Below are 27168 nucleotides of genomic sequence, written 5' to 3'. Positions count from 1 at the left end.
GTTTTCCATTGCCAGAGCTGGGGGTTACCACTGTCTGTAGTATTTCATCTGCCTGTATTGCATGGGAAAACTTCATATTCTCACATCGTGAGACAGACCAAGCAGCAGCTGATTAAATAGTAAACCAAGGGTTTCAGTTGCTCCCATTCCCCCTTCAATTTTACATCAGGAAAGCAATGAAAAGAGGAAAACTAAAGTGAATGGCAAATCACCCAACCCATGCAGCAAGTTCTGTTCACAGCTACTCAGGATACTCACCTGAAGAGAATGCATCTGTGAACTTGATCTAATAGTTGTTTACATCACCCAAATACTTGCACTGGTGGTTCCTGGTAGTTACTTCCTCCTCCTAAATCCCATTTCTTTAGCAACGGCTGCTTGCTGTGAACTACAACCAGATGTGCCATTTAAATCTTTACACTTCTTTTTTGGACACATCATGCAGAGGGATGTCCTGCTGCAAACCAGATCTGTGAGAGAGTTAGCACACAATTTGAAATTAGTGGATTTCTCAGGGAGGGAAAACCCAACAAAACTAACATAGAGATGAAGCCCTCAAGGGTTCAGTTTCATTATTTTGTGCAGCAGCCTGCACTTGAGCCCCTGCTGCATTTTATACCTTCAAGAGCATACAGCTTAGCCTAGAGAAACGTTCAATCTAGGCATGCTTCTTCCAAGCATTTCTTCCCACTCATGTAAGAAAGAAGCAATTGATTAATGTATAGGTTTGGTTTAGAGTATAAGAAATCTTCGCAAGTCACAATATCTATTATTAACATCAAGAGCAGTTTAAAAAGGAATCATCTTTTGTTAACTACACAGATGAGCCATCTACACACCGAGAAAATGAAAACTACAACATCCTCATAAATACAAAATTTATGTGGAATTTCAGTAAAAAAACCCGTAAGTATAAATTTGCAACACCTTTTTATATAAAAGACAATTCTGTATAACATTCCCATGAAGAAACCCACATAACAAGTGTTGCCCAGCACAGCTGCAGCATATACAGAGTATTCCAAGACACACATACAAGTTTCACCCAGATCTCAAGGACGGGAGCTCTGGATTTCCAGCCTCTTTACAAAGTAACCCGCTGGATTTTCGGAATGACTTGCTTTTAAGCATTCACGTTGAGCTCCAGCAGGGACTGGTTTTCAGAATGGCATGCATCCTATTTGAAATTTAAATTGGTTCTCAAAAAAAAAAAGAAAACCCCTCAAGTCATTTTTGACATACAGCTCTGGTTTACAAGCCTTACAGCCCTTTTGAACAGCATTAGGAGCAGCTTCTCCAAGGACATTTTGTCTATACTGAGGCTGCAAGAACAAGTTAAAATTAATCATAAGAGAACAGAGATAACAGAACACTCAGATTGCACAAAAGGTTGATACCGACTTTTTCTGTTGGAAACACACCAAGTTTAATACTATTGTAATAGTCTAATTAGTACTATACTTGCATGATTCAGGCAAAAGATGTTTTAGTGGGAAAGAAACCTCGTTCTGGAAAGTACATTAATATTACACTTTTACAGCATAGCTAATGGTCTTCCTGTTAAGCACAAATATAGCTTTTATAATGTTTTCTGCTTGTTTGCCAGATAAGCATTAGTCAAAGTTGAGTATCTCCAGTATCACGCTACAATATTTTTCCTACAAGTGTAAAACTACATTGGAGATATCAATGCAACCATAGCACCTATTTGTCTGAAATCTTTGTCACAATTTAGTGATCTTTCTAATAAGATACTTCAATACATGTCAAATATAGTCAAGCCTGAATTAGCAGCAATATTGCCTACTTTATTAGTTGAAAACACCCGAGTAACGACATGCATACTATGTTCAAGAATCATAGGCTGGTCTGGGTTGGAAAGTATCTTAAGATCATATTGTTCCAACCCCCTGCCATGGGCAGGGTTGCCTCACACTAAACTATAGCTCATTTCCAGACTCACAAGAGATAAACTGCTGTCACTACTTAATCCCTACTCATCAGACAGTGATCTTACAGTTAGGTCTATTCAACAGAGAATACTGAGTATTTTCATTTTAAACTATCCAATCTTAATGATGATGTGAAAGACCAGATCAAAGTCGCCATTACCTGCGGTGAATACAGTCCCACATGTTTTTCAGTGTCTGGTACTTTTGGGAATATATATACTCTTATGCAAGTTCATGTATCTGAACATACACATCAACTCCTGCTTCTCTCAGGGAATATGGTTAAAGTTCTGTTTTTCTTTAGGCTTTTAAGAGCTCCTGATGAACAGATAACAAACAAAGCAAATACAGAATGGAAACAACAAATCTGTATTCTGAGCTTTTCAGTGCACAGTTCTTCCTTCTGGACTACAGTAGCCACAGTCTCCTCCATTTTTGCAAATAAAAGCTTAGTTTGAGTTTAGTTTTGGGGTTTTTTTTGGATTGGTTTTATTTTTACTTTTTAAAGAAAAAAGCTGCTATGTACCTCAACTGCTACTGAGTTCTGCTGTCTGCAAGCGTCTATGATTGCCCCGTTACATGGGACAACACCCAAATACCACCAACTGTTCTCACTACAGTGCAATGTATATATATATTATCAAGTGTATGTTGTCACACACGTGAAAGTGTATTTATATGTGTCCACTGTATGAAATTCAAGCTCCAGATTGAGAACATTCTTTTTCACAATTCATATTCAATATATGCAGTGTAATTTTGTTCTTTGTGCAGACAAATGCAAAGTTTCTACCATGTATTTCCAAGACATAGTATGCAACAAAACATAGACAGGAAAAGTTGAGTTTTCTTAGGAAATGTGTTCTTTATGGGCACTGAAAAAAGGAACAACAAAACTTTCAACACAAATTGGCCTTATTAATTTCAGTCTCAAAAGAAACCAGCATTTTGCACTTGCAACTTGCCTCTTTAATGAGAGACAATCTCACCTGTGATTACTCTTGCAGAGCAAGATGAAATTCATGCATGTTAGCAAGGTTTACACAATATAGACTATAAAAATTAATCAAGGTTAAGACACATCTTAAGCAGTCACACATCAACAAAACAGAAACGTACAGGATCTCACTGTAGGTATTTCTTACAGGAAAACAAAGCCTTATATATTAATCAAGTCAAAGGAGGGAAATACTGACTTGAGTTTTCTAACCACACCTAGTGCTGTCTACCTGCAAGCTGTTTTCACTTTAAACAGTGCAATAGACATATGTTTATCTTGATATAAGAAGAAAAAGCATCTCCTTACTACCCACCTGTGCCCCTCTCTTTTCCTAATGTGCTGATTCCAGTGGCAAAAAGTAGAAAAGCAATCAAAGGTTAAAACCTTAAGTGCCTCTTCAGTTACTATTACTAAAGCAGTCAGCTTGAGTTCTGCCCCAAGTATTCTGAGTGGGAAATGGCAGAACTACACTGCATACGACAAGCTTGTACTGGCAAGAAATACACAATGCAAAGTGAGTATTTCTTGCTTCAATCTCTTGAAGGGGAAAAAGGAAGAAAAAAGTCGTGCTTTGGCAAAAATCCCTCCTGACCAACATAATTTCCCTTAAGCCTTTTAAAAAGTTCAAACGTATCTTAAACATTTAGCTGCCATTCTTTCTGAGCCTGAGGTTTTCAATTACTTAAACTCCTTAGGTCAAAAGACTCGGCTGACAAACTTGAGCTGTGCAGCATGAATTACCAACAACTGGAAAACCTGGGGGCACACTGCATGATAAACTTCCAAAACAAACACTAATAAAAATGAAAGAGAAAGGTGCTTCAGTTGAAAGTGATAAAAATAAACCCACGGTACACAACATTTAATAGAAGACTAGTAAGGTGCCTTCTTTCACTACTGTATCACTTAGCTAATGCTTCTGTGGCATTTGGAAACAATAAACATTCAGACAGGAAAGTAACAGTCTAACAAGATACTGTGAAGAATTAGAAGTCCTGATCTTGCTTAGGTCAATGCTTACAGGAACACAAGCACAGATACCATTTTACAGCTGGTGAACTGAGACTTATGTCCCTTTTCTCTTAGAAGACTTCAAACAGATATGATATGCTTATTTTGATTGTCATGGCTAAAGTTATACAACACACAGCATCTGTGCTTAAAAAACAAAGTAAGCAAGCATTAAAAAAAATAAAAAAAAAATAAAACTCCAAACAACAAAAAGTAACCCACAGAGGTTTTGTGTAAACACAAATGACAAATCAAGTGTAAGCTTCAGCTTCAGACCCAGGGTCTGATATGTCTTTGGTCCAAGTATACACAATACACCACTGAAAAAACCCTACAGTCCATTATCAGCCACCTGATTCTTACGCTGTCTTACTGAGCTTTCAGTCTCTGAAGCAGCTAAAGGCTGTTCACTTATGTCTTCAATTTCTTCTTCCCCCGATTCTTTTCCAAGTGCTAAATCCTCCTGTGAGTCATCAGCACTTGAATTTGCCGCATCTTCCTCATCTGAGACATCTTTTACGTCTGCAGTCCCCTCTGCATCATCTGCGGAAAGCTCTGCAGCCTCTTCCTGTTCTTCTAATGCAGCATTCTCTACATTATCCTTCGTAATCGCTTCTTCTGAACAAATCAAGAGATTCAAATACTGAAGTTAGAATGAATCTTAGGAGAATGTCTATTAAAGTTACAGCACCATGTATGTATTCTGAATATACATGAACTTTATTACTGCAAACTTGCACAGGACTGCATTCTCTTTATCTTTCAATCATTTCAAATAAATCTCCAGTAGTATTTCTCTCCCATTTTCATTTGTTTTTCTTGCATATTGGGCAAAGATAGCATTCATTTTGTTCCACCAAGTTACAAACTAAAGACGGCAATTTTACTTGACTCCCCGAAGAGGCATAATTATCAGACAAATCAAACACTTAGGTAAGCCAAGTGGACAGCATACTGCTCCAGTATGCATAGGTGGGCTTTTCTTATGATAGTGAGGAACATCTAAGATTTTGAAGATGGTGCTTTTGCACACATAAGAATTCTAGATTGGGCTAAAGTCTTATCGTCAAGTGTCACAGATACATCTTCAGCTTCACAGCAAATACACACAAATGTACACAACTACAAAACAGATTTCAGTACAGTTAAGTTTTGACTTCACTTAACACAAATGTACCAAAATGTGTTCTGGAACTTAACACACATTTGGTGCTGACAAGAGAATATTTTGTGTGCAAGGTTTTGCCTCCCATGTTCATAGGGAGCAAAATATTCAAAAGCCCTCCCAACTAGGATCAGGAAGATGTGAGTGGTGTTATTTTATTTTAAGGAGATGCAACACCTTCCCCTGTCTCCACACCTGCAGTCTCTGGATTCATTTCATTCTCTCCATCTCCTCCTTTCCCCAACAACAAATAATGAAGACAATTTAACAGGTTCAGAATGTTGCATCTCCTAATATAAAATATTCCCTATATTAGGATGTGGAAGTGTCCTGCCAAGCAAATTCCTTTTGTATTTAAGCAACAGGTCTAGGGAATAGGCACCTCCATAAAATACACAAACCAGTATCTCCCTTCAACACTGAAAGCTAGAGCAAATTACTGCTGGGTTTTGGGGTTTCTTTTCTTTCTGCTTTGCTATCTTCCAGGTGGATATTCCGATATCAATATTTTAGAGCCCAACATATTAATCTTTGTCAGTGTGACTAAAATGAATACCAGGATTACTGGTTCACATCTAAGTTCTAGACAGTGTACTGCCCTCCCTCCTACAAGTTTACATTTAAACCTACAGTACCTCACCCACTTAAAAGAGTACTTACCAGATGTTTCAGTGCTGTATCTTGACTTGGATGGGCAAAGGCAGTCTGAAATCAAAACCAGCATCTGCATAAAGATAAAAAGGAAAGACATTTATTAGCAGATCATCCCAACAGTTCCTGCACTTTTAAGTAATTTCTTACTCATCCTTTTAAGATAGACGTACAATAAGATTTAGAAAATTATATTCTCTTCCTCAGAGATAAAACCTAAATAAAAACACTGAAAGAATGTTTTCTCAACGTATACCAACCAACATTCTCTGTTTTCTAATACAAAGTTTCTGCCTCCTACTTCCCTAAATTTATTCAGTATTGGAAGTGCTGGCATCTGAAGAAGAGAAGCCCAAAACACAGCTGAGTATTTTTATTTATTTAAAACTTAGGAAATCATCTTGATCGAGATTTTATGTATTTCAGGGTGTTAATCCAACCCTACCCCAGCTCTCCAACACATGATGTGCACTTCCACCTTTTGTGCTTGTTATTTAAAGCAGAACTTCAAATGCACAGACGATATTTGTCTCACTGTTGCATGCTAAGAATAATGCAAAGGGGAAGAAAGAGAGACAGGGGAGACCATGTTAAAGAAATACACTTCAATCACTGGAAAGCTTGTTAGAAAAAGCTGAGATTAACTTTACATTTTTTCAGCTTTTTCATTTTTTATTTATATTTTTAAGTGAAGGAAGAATAAGGAAAGTTTGTCTTAAATCTTCATATTCATTTGCTCCTTGTTACACCGCCTTGATTTGCACTCATTTGGTGATGAAAGTTAAAACAAAGAAAAATGCAACTATGTAAATTGTATAATCAAAGAGTTTTGCTCACACAGAACAATTCTGCACGTGTGTATAAAAATGTGTCTAAACACACAAATTGCTTTGAAAATCAAATCCCTATACTACCAAGAACACACTCCTGATTTTCTTTTATATCACTGATTTTTGGCCTGAAGGGCAGAGATCCAAGTGCCAGAAACAACTTTTACACCTCCCACATGAATTTAGCAGCTAGTTAAACAAGTCAGTTAAACCAGTTATCAGCATAACTGCTTTAAACCACATTTGTAGTTGCAGAACACACTCGTGGATCAAACAATTAGTCCGAAAGAATCACGGAATGGTTTGGGTTGGAAAGGACCTTAAGATCATCCACTTCCAACTCCCCCCTGCCATGGGCAGGGACACCTCACACTAGACCATGTCACCCAAGGCTCTGTCCAACCTGGCCTTGAACACTGTCAGGGATGGAGCATTCACCACTTCTTTAGGCAACCTGTTCCAGGGCCTCACCACCCTCACTGTAAAGAGCTTCTTCCTGATATCTAACCTGAAAACATCTATTCCCATCTATATCACCTTTTCCAGCTCAGTTTCTCATTTAATATTGATATTTGAGAGGTCACAGAGCCACGCCATTCAAATATTCCAAGAGGAAGTAATCCCCAGCTCCACAGGTAAAGCAATTCTGGACTGTTTCCACTGATGAAACAGAGAGCTCAGGATACGGTCCTTAATATTTGCATATATAGCTAATAGGCTTGTCTGAAAAAACCTTCTGCATGTTTTAGGGATTGATATATGAATGCACCAGTTCTGATGCAAGAGAGATCACATTTTTCAATTAGTAATAAGAAGTCAAACCAAAAGATCATGGGGAACATAAAAAGTGAAGTCAGATTTCATTAAAACCAAGCTGTAACCACAAAGCTATGCCCAGGAATAGAGTAAATCACTTAAACCCCGAATGTTCAAAGCCTTAAAAAACATACTTCCATCCTTTTGATTAGGAGTGCAGCAGCACACTTAAATTGCTAACTCCCACAAACATAATCCCACTCCAGCTAATAAAAATCCATCAAGACAGCGTTTTTAGAAAGTTAAAGGCTTCACACAATTCTGATCACATGCATTCAATCTTTAAGTACAAATTCTTACAAGAGGATGATATAAAACTCACTTGTTTAGGGGATGGGCTAAAGAAATCTAACTTGAAGTATGGATTGCATAAAGAATTGAACTTATTTGAGTGAACCAGTCTCAACCTTTACCAGACATAGGCTACAATACTGGAGAGTGGATCTGCAGTACTGAATACTAGAGAATTTTACTAGAAGAGACTAGACTGTTTCAGTTGGAAGGGACCTACAATAATCATTTAATCCAACTGCCTGAGCAATTCAGGGCTGCCCAGGTTAAAGCATGTTATTATGGGTATTGTCCAAATGCCTCATAAACACTTACAGGCTTAGGGCATCGACTACATCTCTAGGAAGCCTGGTCCAGTGTTTGACCACCCTCAGTAAAGAAATGCTTCCCAATGTCCAGTCTAAACCTCCCTGGCACAGCTCTGAACCATTCCCATGCGTTGTATCACTCGATACCAGGGAGAAAAGAGACACCATTAAAATAAGGTACTTCAGTATATCTTACCAGTTGTTTGTTTTTTTTTTCCACAATTTAATACAAAGCAAAAGTTCTAGGCAACTGAGAAAAAGAAAGCAATATGTTTTCTTACCAAACCAAGGAGCAGGCCAATCAATAAAGTAACTAAGATGAAGACTGCATATGACATCCAAACATGCATTCCAAGAGTGCCAGTGAAGTAGCTATGAATTTGCTGGAAATGAGAAAAAGATATTTAATAACTTCATACCTAAAACTACTTGTGATTTACACTGCTGTCACCATTACATAAATTGATCTCTAAGACCTTTCATTTAACAGTATTTACACTCAAGTCTTCTCTCTCAAGCCCTGTTCACCCTGGAATGTCATACTATAAATCTTTTGATACCATTTAAAGCTTGTTTTTCTTTATGGAGTTGTTCACATTAAGAGGCTTTTTAAGCAAGAGATGACAATTCCTTCTTCCTACGATACTCAGCATTCGAGATGCCATATGTCATCTTACTGTGGATAAATGTATGAGGAAGCCTCACAGCACACGGGAAAATATCACAACATTCTTTATCCTTATATTCTGTAAGAAAGTGCCAACTGTCAAAGACAGAATGTCTGATGATGAACCCACAGCATGAACCTGTGCATTTGTTCTTACAGCCTGTGTTGTAGGAATGAGACCGCACAGTAAGCACCCATGATAACTACAGTCACAGCACTACAGAAGTCTATGAAGCCGATTATTTAAGAAAGGTAACCTATAACTTAAACATTTCAAAACCAAAGAAGAAACCAAATCCGGTTTAAATCAAGCGTCCTTTCATATTCACTTCATAAACACACCACCAAGTGAAAAAAATTAACCTCATGCAGAGCTTCATCCCCATAATTACATCTGGGAAGCAGAGTGGTAGACACTTAGAAGCTGCACAAGATCAAAATACATCCTTAAATTTGGGAGTTCATTCATTAACTAAAATTACACCATTTAGTTCTTATGTAATATCTTTAGTTCTTAAAAGGAGCCACTCTAAGCAGACACTGAGTGATTTCACTTATAAATTAAAGAGGATAACCCAAATACAATATTAACATTTCTTTGAAGTCTGTGATTCAAACCTACAAATCCAACTGACTGAACATCACATTGAGTCAGACAGGCTGGTAGGAAGTGAACAATGACATCAGACCTCTTCCAAAAGCATATCCATTAGAAAACGAACCACTATCAACATTTTCTGAAGGTTAAATAAAAAGACCCTTGAATTTCAGTATTTAAATGTCAGAACAGCTTCCAACATTTATTAAAGCATATGCAGGAATGGCACAGCAGAGAGCGAGGAAATGTATAGCTGTAATATTCATCTCTCGGAAAGCAAATTAGAGAAGGTTTCTTCCCAGAGCATTTAATCTTTCAGGAAGGAAACTAGACACAGACAATATCATTACACAGCAACCATGGCAGAGAAATGCTAGAAGGCTATGAAAAGTTAGTATTATCCAGTGAAACAAAGAATCAAAGATAGCCTGCACAGGAAACCTAACAACTGAAAGTTTTGTTTGACTCTGGGTAGAATACTCACTTGGAAGCAATACAAACTCTTTCAAACTCTATTATATTAATTTCTTGTAGCACGTTATAATACAGTCAAATACAGTCTCTCAATCTCGGCTAGACTTGAAGATTTTGAGGAAGAACAGTACCAAAACTGGAAAGGTCTGAGAAATCTCAGTATTTGCAAGCTGCAGGAAAAGCTTTAATAGCTCCCAAATTAAAGTATGTTGAAACGTGCTTAAGTTCCAAGCATACTTCAGGGTATGTTAAGAATTTCTCCTTTACTGCTGATAATTACTGTCCAATTTTGTGTTGTTCCTATGCAAATGGCATTGAGTTTGAAATCCAGACGCAGAAATTCTTGCTAAAATAATAAAACCATTACCCTCTCTTCTCCTGTGCAATACACTAGATGCAAACAAACTGCAGAAGAGCATGATTTACAACTCTGAAAATTAACCTGGATATAGCCTTCAGGAAGAGTATTAAGTGAAAGAACCTGGTAGATACTAAATATATTCCTGTAGTTTACAGCCATTTTTGCAGCAGCTCTCAAAAAACTACTTTAACCTGTTAGCACACTTTGATAGGACATTTTAACTATACCAAGATAAGAACAGTAAGTATTTTCAGTATTAATAATCTTTATAATCGAACTGCTATTTTTGGCTTAGTCTATTAATACTGCAGAATTCCAGAGCAAAGATATGATGCAGCAAATGTACAGTCAACGTAAGGAAAATTTAAGTCTCATAAAAGGATAATAAAAATATTCAGTTAGGTTTTGACTTCTAAACAGATTATTATTTTAAGGGAGGATGGAAAACACTACCACACAGTTACTTACTCTGATATATTCGGAGAGGTGAAATAGCCCTGCCATGCCATGCATCCTAGAAAACAAAAACAGACGGAAGAGGTTCTAAGAGACACAGGAATTGAGATACACAACAAAACACAGGGACTAGAAAAAGATTCTATAGACTTTCAATGCCATTCAGGCCCCAGTAACTGTCAGATGAAGGCTACTGCAAACAGACACATTTTCTCTGCATTATGTTCATTTAAGCCAGCTCACTGCAAAACATTGCAGCAAGGACTTGAAAAATATCATTTTAGCATAATCAAGAAATAGCATTTCCAAAGCTTAACCCTGTGCAGTCATAACTGCCTCTTCTCCATCTCACAGCAGCACGTAGCCCTGTAGCTCCTCTCCCCATTACTAAATATCCTGCAGCTCTCCCTCATTCTCAGATGAAAAATAAGGGCACTCACTGGACCTTTGACAGGGATTTACACATAATAGCTTTAACCGGAATGAAATTCAGGCCACTCACATCTTTGGTTCACCCTTTATCTCATGCAGGCATTCTATGCTATTTCAAAGCAAATCCAATGCTCTGAAAACAAATTCTGATCTAGTGTGTAAGCGCTACACTGTTTCTTATTTCAAAGGAGGACACAGGACTTCCTTGTACACAAATAAAGAAAAAATCCTTCAAGTTATAGGCTGCCTGCCCCAAATAGCCACAAGTCCTGAAGTAATAATCTACATAAACATGCATTTAATTCCAGTACTCAGCAGATATCAAAACTCACACATAATGCTCAGTGGCTGAACTTTCTTCCTATATGTACTTCCAAAGATGATATAAATAAGCCTTAGGAGGCATGAACAAAAGCAAATGCAGAAAATAAACTGCTTTTAAAAGGTGGGAAACTGAAAAGTAGGCTGTCAATACAGATTGCTTCTGCAAAGCCTACATGTCTAGGGAATAAAGGCCTTTTGTCTATAAGCTGTCAACATAGCACCCTGAATGAATAATGAGCTATAAAACATGTTTCTTGTTAATAAAAACAAAGCGTTACATTATAGAAGATGGAGACTTCCATCCTGCCACAGGCTCCACAGCTTCCCATTTTCTCTCTAAAACATAACCTTGAAGATCTTCCAATGTCCGTGAGCCTCGGTATCTGCGAAATACTCCATCATTGGCACTGAAGAACCAGAAACAGGCATTAACAGAGATATCCCTTAAACTGTATCCACGGTAAAAAAAAACCAAACCCAAAACCAATCCACCCCAAAATCCCCATATACATTATCTATAGATTTGACTTGCTCAAAGTTGAACACCTAAGCATTTTCAGTATGCTTTGAAAATGAAATCCCTGCTGAAAGTCTCAGTTTCTAAGCAGCATGAGCTTTTTGCCATTTATTAAAACTGCTCTTTTTCTTAAATATTCACTCATGCTACAGCACATACAAAGCATAAGGTTGACAACCAAACCGTTTCTAGACACAACTTAGAATACCATGATTTAATTAATGGTTCAGTGTTTAAAGGATGACATCTTACTGGAGAAGAGATACAGCAAGCATCTTTTTTATCTGTTTTTAACAGTATTGATAACAGAGAACATAATAAAGTCACTTTAACTAAAGTCTAAGATGAGGACTTCATACAATCAAAATTCCTGCAATAACCTGAACTGAAATAAAAGATCAGTATTCCTTCATTTTCACTACAAGTGACAAGGAGGAGGAATTAGCTACATATTGGTACTGAGTCAACAGATGAAGGTTTCTAAGCAGTAACAGAAGCAGCACAACAGTGGAAAATTTCTGTACTGTTTTACATGCAACCTATGTAGTCATTTATTCAAATGAGAAATTTTAGTGACACTTCGATAAGGTCAAGTATGTCTGCTCGCATATTGTCAGGTTTCTAGAAGGCAATGCTGCAAACCTGCAGCAGCTTTTACAACTGATACTAAGTACTGTTTCTGGACTGAAAAAGCATCACTTCAGGTACAAAACTGTAGGAGAACCTTCTATCTTAAGTTAAAAGTACAACCTTTCTGTTCATTAAGTGCACGGAGTTCCTAAGAATGTTTTAGAGATTGACAACAGTGAAATAAGCCAGTTGTTCATCTTCCATGCCACTGCTCAAACAGGACAGGAAAAAATATATACGGGAACAGGCAACTGTTTCTAGTATGACACACTTACTGGTAAATTGTAGGAAGTGTTGTGATAAAGAAACGACCACTCAAGCCTAGAAAGAGAACAAAAAAACCATATCAAATAGTTAGATAAATCTGAAATTTCTCAGCATTCTGACTTATCTATAAATACCTACAAATCTGTACTTGTAGATTAGAAAGCAGCAGACTGCATAATCACTCTTTTGTAAATACAGGTTAACAGTTTGTCTTCAAAAATGCTACAAACTGTAACAGACGCCAAATATCGCCAACAAATTAAGGTAAAATGCTGATCTTGAAGAATGTTTACTGCAAGGTAATTTTTCTACACAGATTTCTTAAATTGGTATCTGCACACAGCTTAAGTTGCTGACCAGACCAGCAGTGTGCCCCTCCAACCAAGACAAAGAAGAGCCATACTAACACACCCATAATTCCAGGATGCTGTGTGCTTGTGTCTGTGCATAGTCTCATTCATATGACCTTTGTTTCATCTAGAAAGTGGGGCCACAACAGAAGACAGCATTGACAATAATGACTTACAATCCATCCTCTAGCTGACTAGAAGTTACTACTTCCAAATGATCCCTACATACTGCATAACCAGTCATACCCTGTAGAAAGGCTCAATCTCTTTAATAAACATGACTGTAGCAAGACAACATTTTGGATGTTTCTAGGTTCTTATCCTTCTTTTGTATACATCATTCCTCTCTAGCTAAATACAGATGGTATGTGAACAGATCAACAATAAAGCTTCAGATGTCTTAGTATTCTGTAAAATACTGCTAACTTAAGACGTAAGAGTCATTTCTGCACCATCCAGAAGGGTGGGTCACAGAATCACAGAATGGTTTGGGTTGGAAAGGACCTTAAGACCATCTAGTTTCAATCCCCCACCATGGGCAGGGATGCCTCCACACTAGGACCATGTTGCCAAAGGCTCTGTCCAACCTGGCCTTGAACACTGCCAGGGATGGAGCATTTACCAATTCTCTGGGCAATCTGTGCCAGTGCCTCACCACCTTCACAGTCAAGAATTTTTTCCTTATATCTAACCTGAACATCCCCTGTTTAAGCTTGAACCCATTACCCCTTATCCTATCACTACAGTCCCTCATGAAGAGCCCCTCTCCAGCATCCTTGCAGGCCCTGTTTTGATACTGGATCATGCCAGCATTTTGAGCATCAGACATAAGACAGCAGAAAGGGTAAAGGAAGGTTGAAGCAGGGCTTCAAGAGGCTAACTAGAATTAATCTCCACACTGAAAGTGGCTGTTTCACTGACTGGCAAATACATAGCAATCTTTTTACAAGTATCACTAGCAAATGAAAATGTAACTCACAGGACAGAGTAAAAAAACCAAACCAAATCATCTAAAAGCAGCTTGAGGGGCAGAAGGTGTTTGAAGTTCTCCAGCCTTGCACTCAGTATTGCTACAGAGTAATAGATGCCAGGGCTTCCAGCTTCACTGCTGCATTAGGTACACTAGATCCCCCAGCACATGGCTCAGCTGTAAAGCAAAAAGCCCCCTAACATCTCACAAGCAGGCTGGCTGTACAACTCCACTAGCCAAGCTGTCAGCTGAAGATATTCTCTCCACTCTGCTTCCAAATCTGAAGAAAGTCAGGGCTACTTGACACTACCACCTCCTACCAATTAGAAAACATGCAAGTGAGAGGAAGAACACACACCTAAGTGCTTTGTAATACCATTTATTATTCAACACATCAATTTAAAGACTGCAGGAATGAAAAATGTGCTACTAATGGAGTTTATCTGGGATGAAAAGAAAAGTAATTCAGAGATTATAACCCCTAGATACAGAGTCTAACTCCATTAGTAAGGGCTAAATTCCTCTAGCCAGCAACTGCCATTCGTACAAAGTATCAAAGTAGAGTACAAATCAGTTATTTAACTTTCTTTTTATAAAGTTCTGTGAAAGTCTTTTGGGAAATTAAGTCCTAATTTGGCTTTCAATAAAGCAAACATCTTTTGGCACAAGGAATAAGCTGCGGAAAAAGGACTGAAGCAAGAGAGTTTCTGTCTTTAGAGACAAACATGAGCCAGACTGAACTAAGCCAAGTACATTCAAAAGTTTCAGTAGTAATGTTTTTCCTAGTGTGAATTCCCTCATGGAAGAAGCCAAAAATGGTTACGGGCTGGGATTTTTGTTGTTGCTGTTGTTTGGGTTGGTCAATGGGATTTTTTTTTTAAGATGTTTAAATCAAACCAAGTACAAGCACCTTTAAGGTTCCAAAAAGGAAGCCATCTTCATTTCAACTTTTCAGCTTTCTGCCTTTATTGCTATGACAGACAATGTGGTGGAAAACTATAAACCAGCTAAAAGCTGTGCCAGCACAGGGAGGTATAAAGTAAACAAGAACACAAGTGTACAGTAGAATTAATCAAGCAGACAGCACAGCTGCACAAGAGAAACCTAGGTGGAGAGCCATAAAGAACATTATGAGCTTAAGAGCAGAGAAAGTCACAGGAATACGGAAAAGAGTCTCTGAAATTCTTACAAATGCTAGTCAGGCAAATAGGAAACTAGCTCTCTTACCAGTAGCCTAATCTAAAGCTACCATCAACAGTCTCGGAATAAACAATGACATCTATAAAATATAAAAATCTTTTTGCCAAAATGCATCTAACCACCCCCCCAATTTTAGTTGGAGGTTTGTTGCTTATCCTTTGATCAGTAAAACCAGTTGTGAGCAGCCAGCTATAAAAGGCTAAGAACAGACACTAAATCGGCCTTGTGTGCTTAATACAAACTTGAACCGGGTAGTTAACTTGAAATACAATTAAGCATCTGTCTTTGCTTGCAAATCAAACACCGACATGCACCCACTATGAAGTCAACAGCTACTCAAGAACAGGAGAAAGCCTTCAGTATTTGCACACACACACCCTAAAATACAGAGAACACAGATGTCACCTAAAAATACAGCTGCTTTCATCCAATAACTACTCAAAGAAGATTACAGAAGATGCAAGAAGTCTTGTTTTAACAGCTAAATATTGGGATTTGAAGCTTAAAGAAGACTCCACAAATATACAGAACTTTAAGATCAGGAAGCATCTCCATTACTTGATGTTGAAATACTGAGTGTTTCAATAGAAAAAAACGAAACACTAAGCACTACAAGATCAAGCAACTGAAATATGCTGTGAATCCATTAAAGCTCTGGTGGACTTAGTATTTGGGCATCTGCTGTAATTAAGCACTGTGAATGGCTACTTTCTCCTGCAGGCTTTGGAAATGTAATTTTATGCACCTCTACACTCATTTAGTGGTTTTCCTCTCATTTAATGCATTTCTTACTACTTTCAATTTGATGAAGGGGTTATATAACTAAAGCTAATTAAAGTACTGTCGTGCAAGCAAGAACACGAGATAAAGCCCTTAAGCACACCAACCAAAAGGCTGAAGCATAAGCCTATTGTAAAAATACCTCAATAACTTTGGAAAGCTTCCAAAGGAGCTCATGCATCTTCAAAATTACATCAGCACCAAAGGTTAAATACGTAATAAATCTCTGTTAGTTTGGGTATTTGTTAGTTTTAGAAGAGGCTGCAGTTTTCATGCTTTGTGCTGACCTGAATATTTCAGGCATATTACACTTGCTTTGATACAAATTCATCACTTTGGGTCAGTCCTTTGACTTGCAGAAGTCAAACATTCTCAGAGGTCAAGACTCTCAGCAATTAGAAATTGAAATATTTAAAGAACTTATGGTTTAAAGTCACATTTAAGGTCTTAAGAACCTGGCATCACTCAGCAGTCAGAAAAATTCAGGGCAAAAGAAAGCATCAAGTACGTGAGCCCTTCAGATACCAACATGACCATTCGAATTTTTTTACCAGGAAGAAAAATTTGAGACCTTAAGTATTTTATTTTTAGAGCCTTCATTCTTAGAAGTGCATTTTTAAGTCTGTCATAACCAAATCCACAATCAAGATGGAAATCCTTTTATTTGAATATTGTATAAGCAAAAGAATTCCTGTCTAATTGGAAGAAAAAAAGGACAGGATTATAACAAAACCCAATCTGCAGCCTTAACTCTGGAGTAATCATTAGCTTGTTAATGGGAAGGAGTTGGCTTTAAATTTACATCTATGAAAAAAGTAATATTTAAATTCATCTGCTTAATATACAGTTAAAAATTAATATACACACTAAAGGAGAGCCCCACATCAGCAGCTTTTTGGCATAAGGTTTTATATACTTCTAAACTTTTAACAAATCAGTAACCCATACAAGGTTTACAGCAGATGTCATTTTCTTGTGAACTTCAATTGCTGTATCTGAGACCAGAGTTTAAGTAATTTCCCTGCTGTTAATTTGACAAAGCTCACTTGTTCAGTGTGTTTTCAACTAATGGACATGTTTTCCATATACTTTTAATGGTTAAAAGTAAAAATCAGTAAAGCTTAGCCTTTTAATTCTAGTAATATCTCTGCCTAACCCCATCAGTCTTTTGATACTGCCGATAAAATCTTTTATCCCCTCAAAGCCAAAACAAGCACGAAGCACTCCCAAGAGATGCAGAGGTTTAAACAATATTGGTACTGCTTACACAAACGTGTTCAGAACTTTTGAGGGTGTCACTAAGGGAATAAATAAGATTGTATTCATGTTTCAGTGGACAGTTAGGAATCCCCTTTTAGAAACACATTTGCAGATGTGCATCACCAACAGAAAACAACAGTGACATCTACTTTAAAGCACTACTAAAATTAAACAAGACTATCATGCAGCACCATCATGGAAACAGTTAAGAACTTATTAAAGCCGGCTCACCCTGTGGTAATGTTACCACACCCTGAAACTCTCTGTAACTGGAGGCTACAGAACTAGATTCTCGTGCGGATAGTTTGGAGAGAAGAATGAGACAGGCAACAGCTTTCAGTGAAGTAATTAAAATAGAGAATAAGCCCCTTTTAAAACAGTATTAAGCCAGATAATTCCCCTAGTTCATTAATACTTCGAGTTTATAAACTTAGGTTCACAGGTATGAACTCTATGGAGAAACAAAATGTAGATAACATTATTTTGATTTAGAAACCTCTTTTCTGACTTGGCTGGTATCCCAGGTATTCCAGTAAAAGAAAGCACACCCCAAGATACTAAGTGGTACTTATAGTAAATAATCCCTTTCATTATAAGTGTTTCATACCGTACCTGGTTCTTGAGTGACATCCACCTTTCCAACAGTGATATCTAGATGTTCACTTTCCCTTGCAAAATTCTCCCATGTCATTTCAATCTGTCGACAAGCTGAACACCAAGGAGCATAGCTGAAGAGGGAAGACAGGTTAAATATATATTAAATATGTATCAATCACAAAAAAAATTAGCATTTTTCTTCAAGTCTGCAAAGACAATCAAGTAGGTTTCTTATCAATCTCTACATTCCTCCTCATGTTATTAAAACCAGATCTCCACAGATTTGAGAAATTCATATCCAAGGAAGGCCCACACCATTTGTGATATATTCTATTTGCATATGAAGTAAATCCATTTCCGTGGCAGCTATCTGAATTATTGAAGCCAGGCTGTCCTCTGAAGTTTTATCCTTCACTGTAACACTTTGCATTGACTTCCTGCATCTCAGAACTTCTAGAAATTACATTTGCCTTAGCCCACTACTCAGTATATCCAAACATTCCCTTTCTGACAGCATGTTTTGATATTTAAAAGGAGTGCATATCAAATTCCTACTGCTCAGACCGAATGTCCTTCTCAAGTCTTGTTTTCCCCCCAGGATTAATTTCAGCAAAATAAAAAAGCTTTTTTCAAGAGCTGAGTTTTCTATACTACTGACTGGAATAACCAAACTAAGTTGGCAGTTCTTACTGATAGTATCAACACAAAGAACAGACAGGCTGAGAAAGTTGGGGCTGTTCAGCCTGGAGAAGTGAAGGCTGCATGGAGACCTCATAGCAGCCTTCCAGTATCTGAAAAGGGGCTATAGGGATGCTGGGGAGGGACTCTTCATTAGGGACTGTAGTGACAGGACAAGGGGTAACAGGTTAAAACTTAAAACAGGGGAAGTTTAGATTGTATATAAGGAAGAAGTTCTTTACTGTTAAGGGTAGTGAGGCACTGGAATGGGTTGCCCAGGGAAGCTGTGAATGGTCCAACACTGGCGGTGTTCAAGGCCAGGCTGGGCAGAGCCTTAGGTGACACAGTTTAGTGTGAGGTGTCCCTGCCCATGGCAGGGGGGGCTGGAACTAGATGATCTTAAGGTCCTTTCCAACCCTAACTATTCTATGATTCTGTGATTCTTCTAATATGAAAGGATAATATCAGATAATGTTTAAACGCTGATAACCCCCTATTTGCCATCTACACGTATTTTACAACTTGGCTGACAAACTCTGTGTCAAACTTGTGCAGCTGGCAATGGTCTAGCATATACGCTATTAAGGTAACACATAAAAGCTAGGTATAGCATGTAACTGAGCCATGGCAATTGGCCATACACAAACTTACCCTTTTGCAAAGGAAAAGATACCTGTACATGATTTAAGCTAATGCACTGGGGGGAGGGGGGTGGGGGGTGGAAATGTATATATGCAGATTTCCAGTAGCAAAAGTTGTGGGTCTAGAGACACACTACTTCTCACAGTAATCCATAGATGCTACCACACTCCTCATCCATTGTTAGCAACAGAAACAAACTTCTTCATGGGCAGAGTCCAATATCCTTGTCAGCCACATAACTACTACAGTCTAACTGGGACCTCTAAAAGGAACTCCCTTACTACTTCAGTTTCTCTGCCACTACTACTATCTGACCTAAAGAATGGCACTTCCTGTTCTCTGGGTCTCTTCTGATCAGGAATATTTACTTTGGTAGTGGCTGTGGACAGAGATCTCCCCAGCCACCTGCAGATGTTTCATGTAAATAAGACTGAACCTAAACCACATAATTCCAAACAGAAGAGATAGAATCCAACTTATTCTGATTATCTCATGGCAATTTTGAAACCTCAGTATTTAAAAAAGGAAATTGTGACATTTGGAAGTTAAAAGGATACAACTTAAAAATACATGTTGTATTTAACTGTACTAGAAATTTATGACTCTAAGTATGAAAGCAAAAACCTTGGTTCTTCGAATCGACATCATTCTGTGTGAGAATATCCCAAAAAAGTACATAAATCTTTTCCTGCCAAGAAACAGACCCTTGGTATCTTAAAAAGATGCTGGAAACAAGTTTCACATGCAGTGCTGTTTGCCATTGTGCTGCCAGCCTATAGGGGGCTTTTAGAATCATAGAATCATACAATAGTTAATAGTTTGACAGATACTGTATTATTTCATGACAGTAGCTTGACTGATAAGTAAGAAGCTCCATATATCCATCAGATAATGCTGCTGATGTCACTCTAAAATGAAAGAATGAAGTTGGAATGGTTTCTAAAGGCAGCTTCTCTAAATGCATCAAACTCACACCATGAGATGTGCATGATTAATAACTCGTTAGCCTGTTTAAGGCACTATCTGATGTTGAAACAGAAATTTGGGCCCTATCAACATTTACATTTGACATTCATGAGCATTTCTCCCAACTGAAATCAGGTGAAATATTCATTATATATGGCTGATATTAATGTAATTATAAATATTTTCTTTAGCTCAAAGCAGCATTAAAATCCACCTATTTCACAGTTTGGTTGTCACTGAACATAACAGCAAACTTCACAAGCAGCCTCAGGTCATTGGCTTCCTAGTTTTTATTATGAGCACTGGATATGGGATGGCAACAGTCACATCTGATGCGACAAGATCCATCCACTCATGCTGAACACTGGCATAGGCAATCAGGATTAAAATATTTACTTTACATTCCTGAAATTACATGTCCAATTTTGCCAGCCAGTAAACACCCCGTCCCTACACATATACAAGAGAGAGCTTACAATGGATATCAGATTTTTCAAGAGTTACCACTGTTTACTTTAATAGCCTCACTTTTCCAAGGTTTAATGTCTTCCATTTGTTATGCAGCATTTGAAGCACTAAGGAATCCAGGACTGCCTTAATGTTTCTCCCAGTCTTTAAACCTTTCTTTCAGTAAGTTACAGAAGAGTAAAACACTTAGGTCACGTTTATCAAAAGTTTCCAAAAGCTTTCTGCACCTTGAAGAAATGAAGCTTAAGGAAGTACTTTATTTCAATGTGGGCTTCTAATGAATCCTTTAGAACTGTGGCTGATTCGTATTCCTACAGGAGTCATTGTATAACTATCATTCTTATACTCCCCAGACAAAAAAATCTGTACGAGTATAAAAGCAGATCCATGTGTGTGCTGTGAAACCAGCCTGCATTATTTTTCATCAAGTCATAAGACGCAAGACCAGGTCACTTATAAAAGGCCATACTCCACAGACACACAAAGACATAACTAGCACCTTGTTAACACCACCGAACTTGGGGGCTGTTGCTCCAGCTTCTCCCTTTGCACAAGGGGGTACCTTTAGCCATTAACTTGTTTTCACTGTGCCCTACAAATGTGCCAAATAAACATCACTCAAGTCTTTCCAATTTAAAATCAAAGTCCTTTGGAATTTAAATCAAGACCTGGGCACCTGGTTAAGGAATTTTCAGTATCCTGTTGCACATTAAAAAGCAATTTACTGAACTCCACATTTAAAAATCAGATTTAAAACACCACATAACTGTAAATTACACATAGCCAAGTTATTCACTGCAGGCAGGTAAAGCCCATTTCTCAACACGTATTTCATTTGTGGCATTACCAGACCTCTTATGTAGCACAAAGTTTTACAATTCAAATATCCTCACTGTCTACTCTCCACAAATAAAACAACTATTTATCTTTTGGTCAGGTGCATTGCAAGAACAATTGACCCAAGTGGATTATTATCACTATTTCAAAGTAGCTGGGTGTTTTCAAGTTCCTACTCCAATCCATTACAACACCTGAAGCTTTTTCAGACAGCATAAAGAAAGCAATCCAAAAGCAAAATTTCAAACTCTTAAAGTCAAAGACAAAGTCTGTGTCTATCTCTGATCTACAGCATAAAAGATGAAAATTTGGTTTACAAATACCAGCAATTTCACTGACGGCTGCAATAAAAAACATACTTCAGTTAAAACTAGGTGGAGCAAATGTGCCATTCACTAGAGTTGATCAGTAAACTCAGAATGACTTCACTAAGATTTACTGATTTTCCCACTCCAAGCCACCAATCCCCTTTCTTGTAATTGCCTGGGTAGTGAATTCACCAATTCACTCATGTTCAAATGAATGTAACTGTCTCTTTTTATCTGCTTTCTTGCTAACACTATCAGCAGCAATCAGACGTAACCTCAAATACCATTCTACGCTTCGATGGCAATTCCACAAAGTTGCAAGAAACCAGGAATAAAGGAAAAAGCAGCTTGTGGATACAAGCAGGAGAGGCCTTGCTGAAGAGAAAACAGCAAATTAGGCAAAAGGAAAGTATCCCCATTTAGTCTAGTTTTTCTTGATCCAAGACACATAGCTTACCGGAAACCAAGCTATTCGCTGGGTTTCAGATTCTGAGTACTATTAAAATTTGAGGTCCAAATGTTGAGAGAGTACCTAATAAGCTGCTAAAAGCAGTATCAGCATGAAATAATTACTACTTTTAGTCTTTTAAGTAGCTTTGCCTTATTGCTATAGATTTCATAAGCATACAAAGCAAAAAAGACAGTGCCTGTTGTCTTTGGGTGTTACCTTAAGGCTATCATTTGATCCCTCCTCGTCCCTAAACACATATAGGTCTTGAGGAAGGATAGGCAGCTTTGTAGTTTCAACAAACAATAAGCTTCAGAAGGTCAACTGTATAGTTTTAGTCTAGTTTTTGAGTGAGCAGGTGGTACCAAAGATACAAAAGTCAGTCCCTGTAATCTACCGAGACCTGCACCACAATAATACATGCTCCGGAAGCTGACAAGCAGCTTTCTCCAGTGGGCCAAAACCCCTCCAAAACAGTCAGGCATGACCTCACAATGCAAAACCAGCTGCTCCACAGAAGTTAACCAAGTTTCTTTACAAACTGCCAAACAGCAAACAAAGGAGGTTTCTTCCCTGGATTCTCCAGCCAAGCCTCACTCACATGCCCTAGATCATGGGTGAGCCTGCTGAAATGACGACACACCAAGGACCACTCTGGGGAAGCTGTTTCAGGACGCAAGCTCAACATCATGAATAGCTCTGCGATGAACTACAAGCCAAAGCATATTCTCCAAGTTAACATATCAACTGCTATTTCCACTTGTTAAACAGCTCAGTAATGAAATGCATTTTAAACTTCCAAGAACAGGATGAGAAGCAAAGCAGGGTATATCATAATTATTCATTATTCAGCTCTCTAGTTTCAAAAACAAGAAAAAGACAAGAATACCATCTGCAATTCAAAAAAAGACCCCAACAACTTTCCATTCAAAAGCTTTTTGTATTTTTTTAAAGATGGAAAAATTATTTTTAAATCAGAAAGCAAATCAATCACTGAAAAATTATGTGGAATCTTCTAGAACTTCAGCAGATTAAGTTCCATCATTCCACATAGTTTTGTTCCCTTCTATAATAGTAGGGCATCTGCTACCAGGATATTTCAGTTTCACATTGTATCAACTGCTGTTCAGGCAATGCACAGCACAGTAATGAGCCACATGTTCAGTTATTAAATAAGAGTCCATAGATAATTTGGTCACTTCCTCTGATCCCAGTCAAGAGGGCTGCAGGTGCTTCAGAACCAGAGCTTTGTTAACTTCATTTTTCATTCCCCTACTTTTTAGTTGTGTAGTGGTGGTTTTGTTTTGGGTTATTTTAGGGATAGGACAAAGAGAAACCTGGATACCAACAAACTGAGAATGAGTAAGAGACTATACTGTCACAGGTGACAGAAAAATCCCAATCGTACTGAACTCTCAGTTACAGTTAAGTTACAGTGATTGTTAAATCATTTTTAGTATTATTCAAAAGTTTACTTACACAAAGTGGTTTAATGCTTTTAAACAAATGGCTTGAAACATCTAAATACCAAAACATATAGCCAGATTTGCAGCACACTCCCATAAAACTACAGACAAAAGTGCTAATGGGAGGACGGAACCCTTATGATAATCTGTTTTACTAGATAGGGAGACAATGTTTAATGATAAATGACAATGAGAAAATAAACTATAGGCCTAGAAATTAGGTATGATAAACAAGCCTTGAAAACATCACTATTGCTTACACTATTCTCTCAATTTTCAGCTGGCTAGAATTAAAATAGAAGATAAACGATTATTTTTTAGATACACACAGCACTAAAGTTTGTACTGAAACAAGAAGGAACCAAAGCATTTAACACCCTGTTTGGCAACTAAAGTAGAGTTTTCTCTGATGGGCAAACACCTAAAGTACTGCATGTGCAACAGAAGCATATTAAATAGTTTCATTTGTAACTAGAGGTACAAAGCCTACAAGTTTATTGTTGAGGGGGTTGTCTGTTTGTCTGAATCTACTGTTAAATTAAGACAAATCAAGCTTGGAGCAAGCTATGTGTCCAAATGCAAAATGTACTTTCAAATGAACAGACTAGAAATTTTCCATATTCCTGACACGCACAATATTAAGGACAAAAGAAAAACTCCTCACATTAACAAATCATTATCTTGCAGCTACAGACTAGAAACAAGTCAATAAGGAAACCTTTTGAAACGGTTCCTTCCAGCATCATGCTCACAGCACTTCAGTGAGGATCTGTGTGCTGCGATAGTAACGGTAAGTAAAAAGTGTTGCAATATCTTTCAGGAACACAAAGTGATCCAGATGTTTTTATCAATGAAATGCAGCAGTGCTTCCAGTGCGTACAATTTTGTCAGCTATGAATAACTAAATGCTTTCAGCCTAGTCAGCTAGGAGGGATGAAGGAAGAAAAGTCCCATTTAGACTACAAATCCCACACACAAGTAATTTCTGACTTAAGTTTCTCTCTTTGTGCACCTGAGAACAATAACAAAGTGCTGGCATACTTTAACGTATCTACACTACTTTCACAAATCCAAAGCATGACATCAAACAGAAGTAGTAGCACTCATTACTACCAGGGCAGAAGGCTTCAAGCCTTTTTAGACACAATTAGAAATCTCAAACTCTCACTAACAGAACAGCAGCATCGAGTTATCATCCACAATAAAACGAACAGTTCTTTCTCATTTGGAAGAAAAGCAGAAACTGCTAGAATTGTACCACAGAAAGCAGCACGGAGAGCCAAGGGTCTTTCACACATCAAACACTGTACATAAAAATAAGCCTATTTCAAGCAATGCAGCAACATGTACCATATTCTGCTATAAAGCTAACTTCGCCACTGTCGCTACTGTCAGCTACTTGTCACTCCAAACCACAGTACAATCTTTCAAGTGAAGTAAAGTCTCACAGGATTCCAACTTTCACTACCCCAACCATACTGATTTCAGTCAGTTCCTCTCCTCTTTCTTCCTCAGAGGCATGCCCCACTAATTATTTAAGTATTTTCTCTTAGAAAGAGCTCTGAATCACCATGGGTAACCTTTCTCCTCCTTAAGACTCACCAACACGTGTATGAATCAGTAACTTTGAAACCACAGCTTGCACACAGGACTAGGATGCCAGAAGTGGAAAAAGTTCCATTTACAAAATAAACTTATCTTCTCCCACTCCAAGATCATCTCTTCTCCCACTTTTTAGAACACAACAAATGAAAAGGGGAAAAAGGTACTCAAAATCAAATCCAAATCCTTAGCCACAACAGTGAGGATCCCTGGGTGTCTCAATCAACTATTTCAGGATTATTCTCATCTCTTCACTGATTAATACCAGGTGTCCAGTAGGATTCTGAACAGTAAAGCCCTCGGGGAAGTGACAGTCCCTCCCCCAAATAAGAGGCTGGATAACTCAAATCCAGTATTAAAAGAAAACTTAAAGCAGCTGGGTAAGTATTTATGAGGGAACACAAGCTCAGAGGTTGATGGGCAACTCAGTTTCAAACTCAAGAACTTCCACAAACAGCAGCACACACGCCCCAATAAAATCCTATTTCATAACTGCACAACACACAGATATCATGTGAGCATATGGCCTACTTAAACTACTTTTTTAACTGCTATCTTTAAACAACACTCAAGTTCCATTCCCCCCTTCTGAACATAAGCAGGTGAGCTAGCCTCCAACAAGAAAACTTTACCTGGGTTTCAAGAACAGTATCATGCTACAAGTGAAGCCATGACACCACTATAGTTAGTCAGAAGCACTTAAACATGTAGATGCCCTCAGTGACATGGTTTAGTGGTAAACTTGGCAGTCCTGGGGTGATGGTTGGACCTGATCATCTTAAAGATCTCTTTCAACCTAGCTGATTCACGATTCTATGAAACCCCCAGCCAGCAATAGGCAGACCTTTCTATCTATCACCAGAATAAAGCAACATCAGCACTGAGAAGTTAATGAAAGGTGATGAATCTCCCTTGAAGACACAGATCTCTTCCAGACCAACGCAGCCAGCAGTGAGGGTACCAGGGTGTTGTGTAACACACACAGTTCAGAAGCCTGCTTCTACTAAATATTACCTACCAAATTCGGCCTTCCTCTCTTGCACAGAACCCAGCAAAAGTCCCAAACAGGTAAGCAGTGCAAGGTGTAGAGCCCGACACTATTCCCTAACAGCCAGTTGCCTTGAACAACACCGCCGATAAGCTCACTGAAATGTGCCCGGTTTAACCTTGGGGTGCACTGAGCCCGCTCAGGACGAGAACCTGAGGGAAAGCTCCTTTTACCCGATCATCTCAGGTAAGGTGAACGTGTGCCTGCAAGCCCAGGGCCCGCAACGCTTGGTGGAACCGGGGACCATAGCCATTAGGAATCCTTCCCTGTGTCCCTCAACACCCTTCCCGGGCCTGCCACTGCATGGGGCGGGTAAGGAGCGCGGCCGCTCCCGCACCCCCCTCAGCGGGACAGGAAGGCCGGCACCGCCCGGCCCCTCTCCGTCCGTACGGATGCATCCCGGGACGGGCTCCACGCCGACCACCCCATACAGGGACTTCCCCCCATTTCTTCCCTCCCGTTGCCTGTGATGGTGGTGGGGTGGGGGAAAGCGGCCGTTACTCACAACTCCAACATCCACTGGCCCTGCAACACCAGGCTCCAGTTGGAGCCGCCCAGCACTTGCACGCGGCTCCGCGGCTCGCCGGGGCTGCCCGCCCAGGGCAAGGACGAGATACCGGCGGCGGGACCCAGCAGCCCTGCGAGGAAGAAGAGCAACAGCACGGCACCAAAAACAAACCTCAGCCCGCCCGCCGCCATGTTCCACCCGCCCGCCCTCAGGAAGTGAGGGCGCCAGCGGAGGCGGGGCCCGCGCGGGGGGCGGGAAGCGCGCGGCGCGGCCGTTGGGCGCGAGCCGCC

The 27168-nt window shown here is 38.8% G+C and overlaps 1 protein-coding gene across 1 annotated transcript; it reads right to left on the bottom strand.

Moving 5' to 3' along the window:
• Positions 1-861: 861 nt before the first annotated feature.
• TMX4 (thioredoxin related transmembrane protein 4) lies at positions 862-27084 on the bottom strand. Its single transcript, XM_061461585.1, has 8 exons — positions 26876-27084; positions 17923-18038; positions 12759-12804; positions 11615-11743; positions 10593-10638; positions 8306-8407; positions 5789-5852; positions 862-4581 (listed from the first exon to the last, which is right to left on the bottom strand). The coding sequence occupies exons 1-8, from the start codon at positions 27067-27069 to the stop codon at positions 4295-4297; spliced, it is 984 nt and encodes a 327-aa protein (XP_061317569.1). The 5' UTR covers positions 27070-27084; the 3' UTR covers positions 862-4294.
• Between the last annotated feature and the right edge of the window lie 84 nt (positions 27085-27168).

Source organism: Pezoporus flaviventris, unplaced genomic scaffold (assembly GCF_033815535.1).
Source record: "Pezoporus flaviventris isolate CSIRO_AGI_PZ_B2104156 unplaced genomic scaffold, CSIRO_AGI_Pfla_v1 ptg000031l, whole genome shotgun sequence".
In the NCBI taxonomy this organism is placed as follows: domain Eukaryota; kingdom Metazoa; phylum Chordata; class Aves; order Psittaciformes; family Psittacidae; genus Pezoporus; species Pezoporus flaviventris.
Note: the sequence above shows the minus strand (reverse complement) of the source record. Positions and strands in the feature narration are given on the sequence as shown.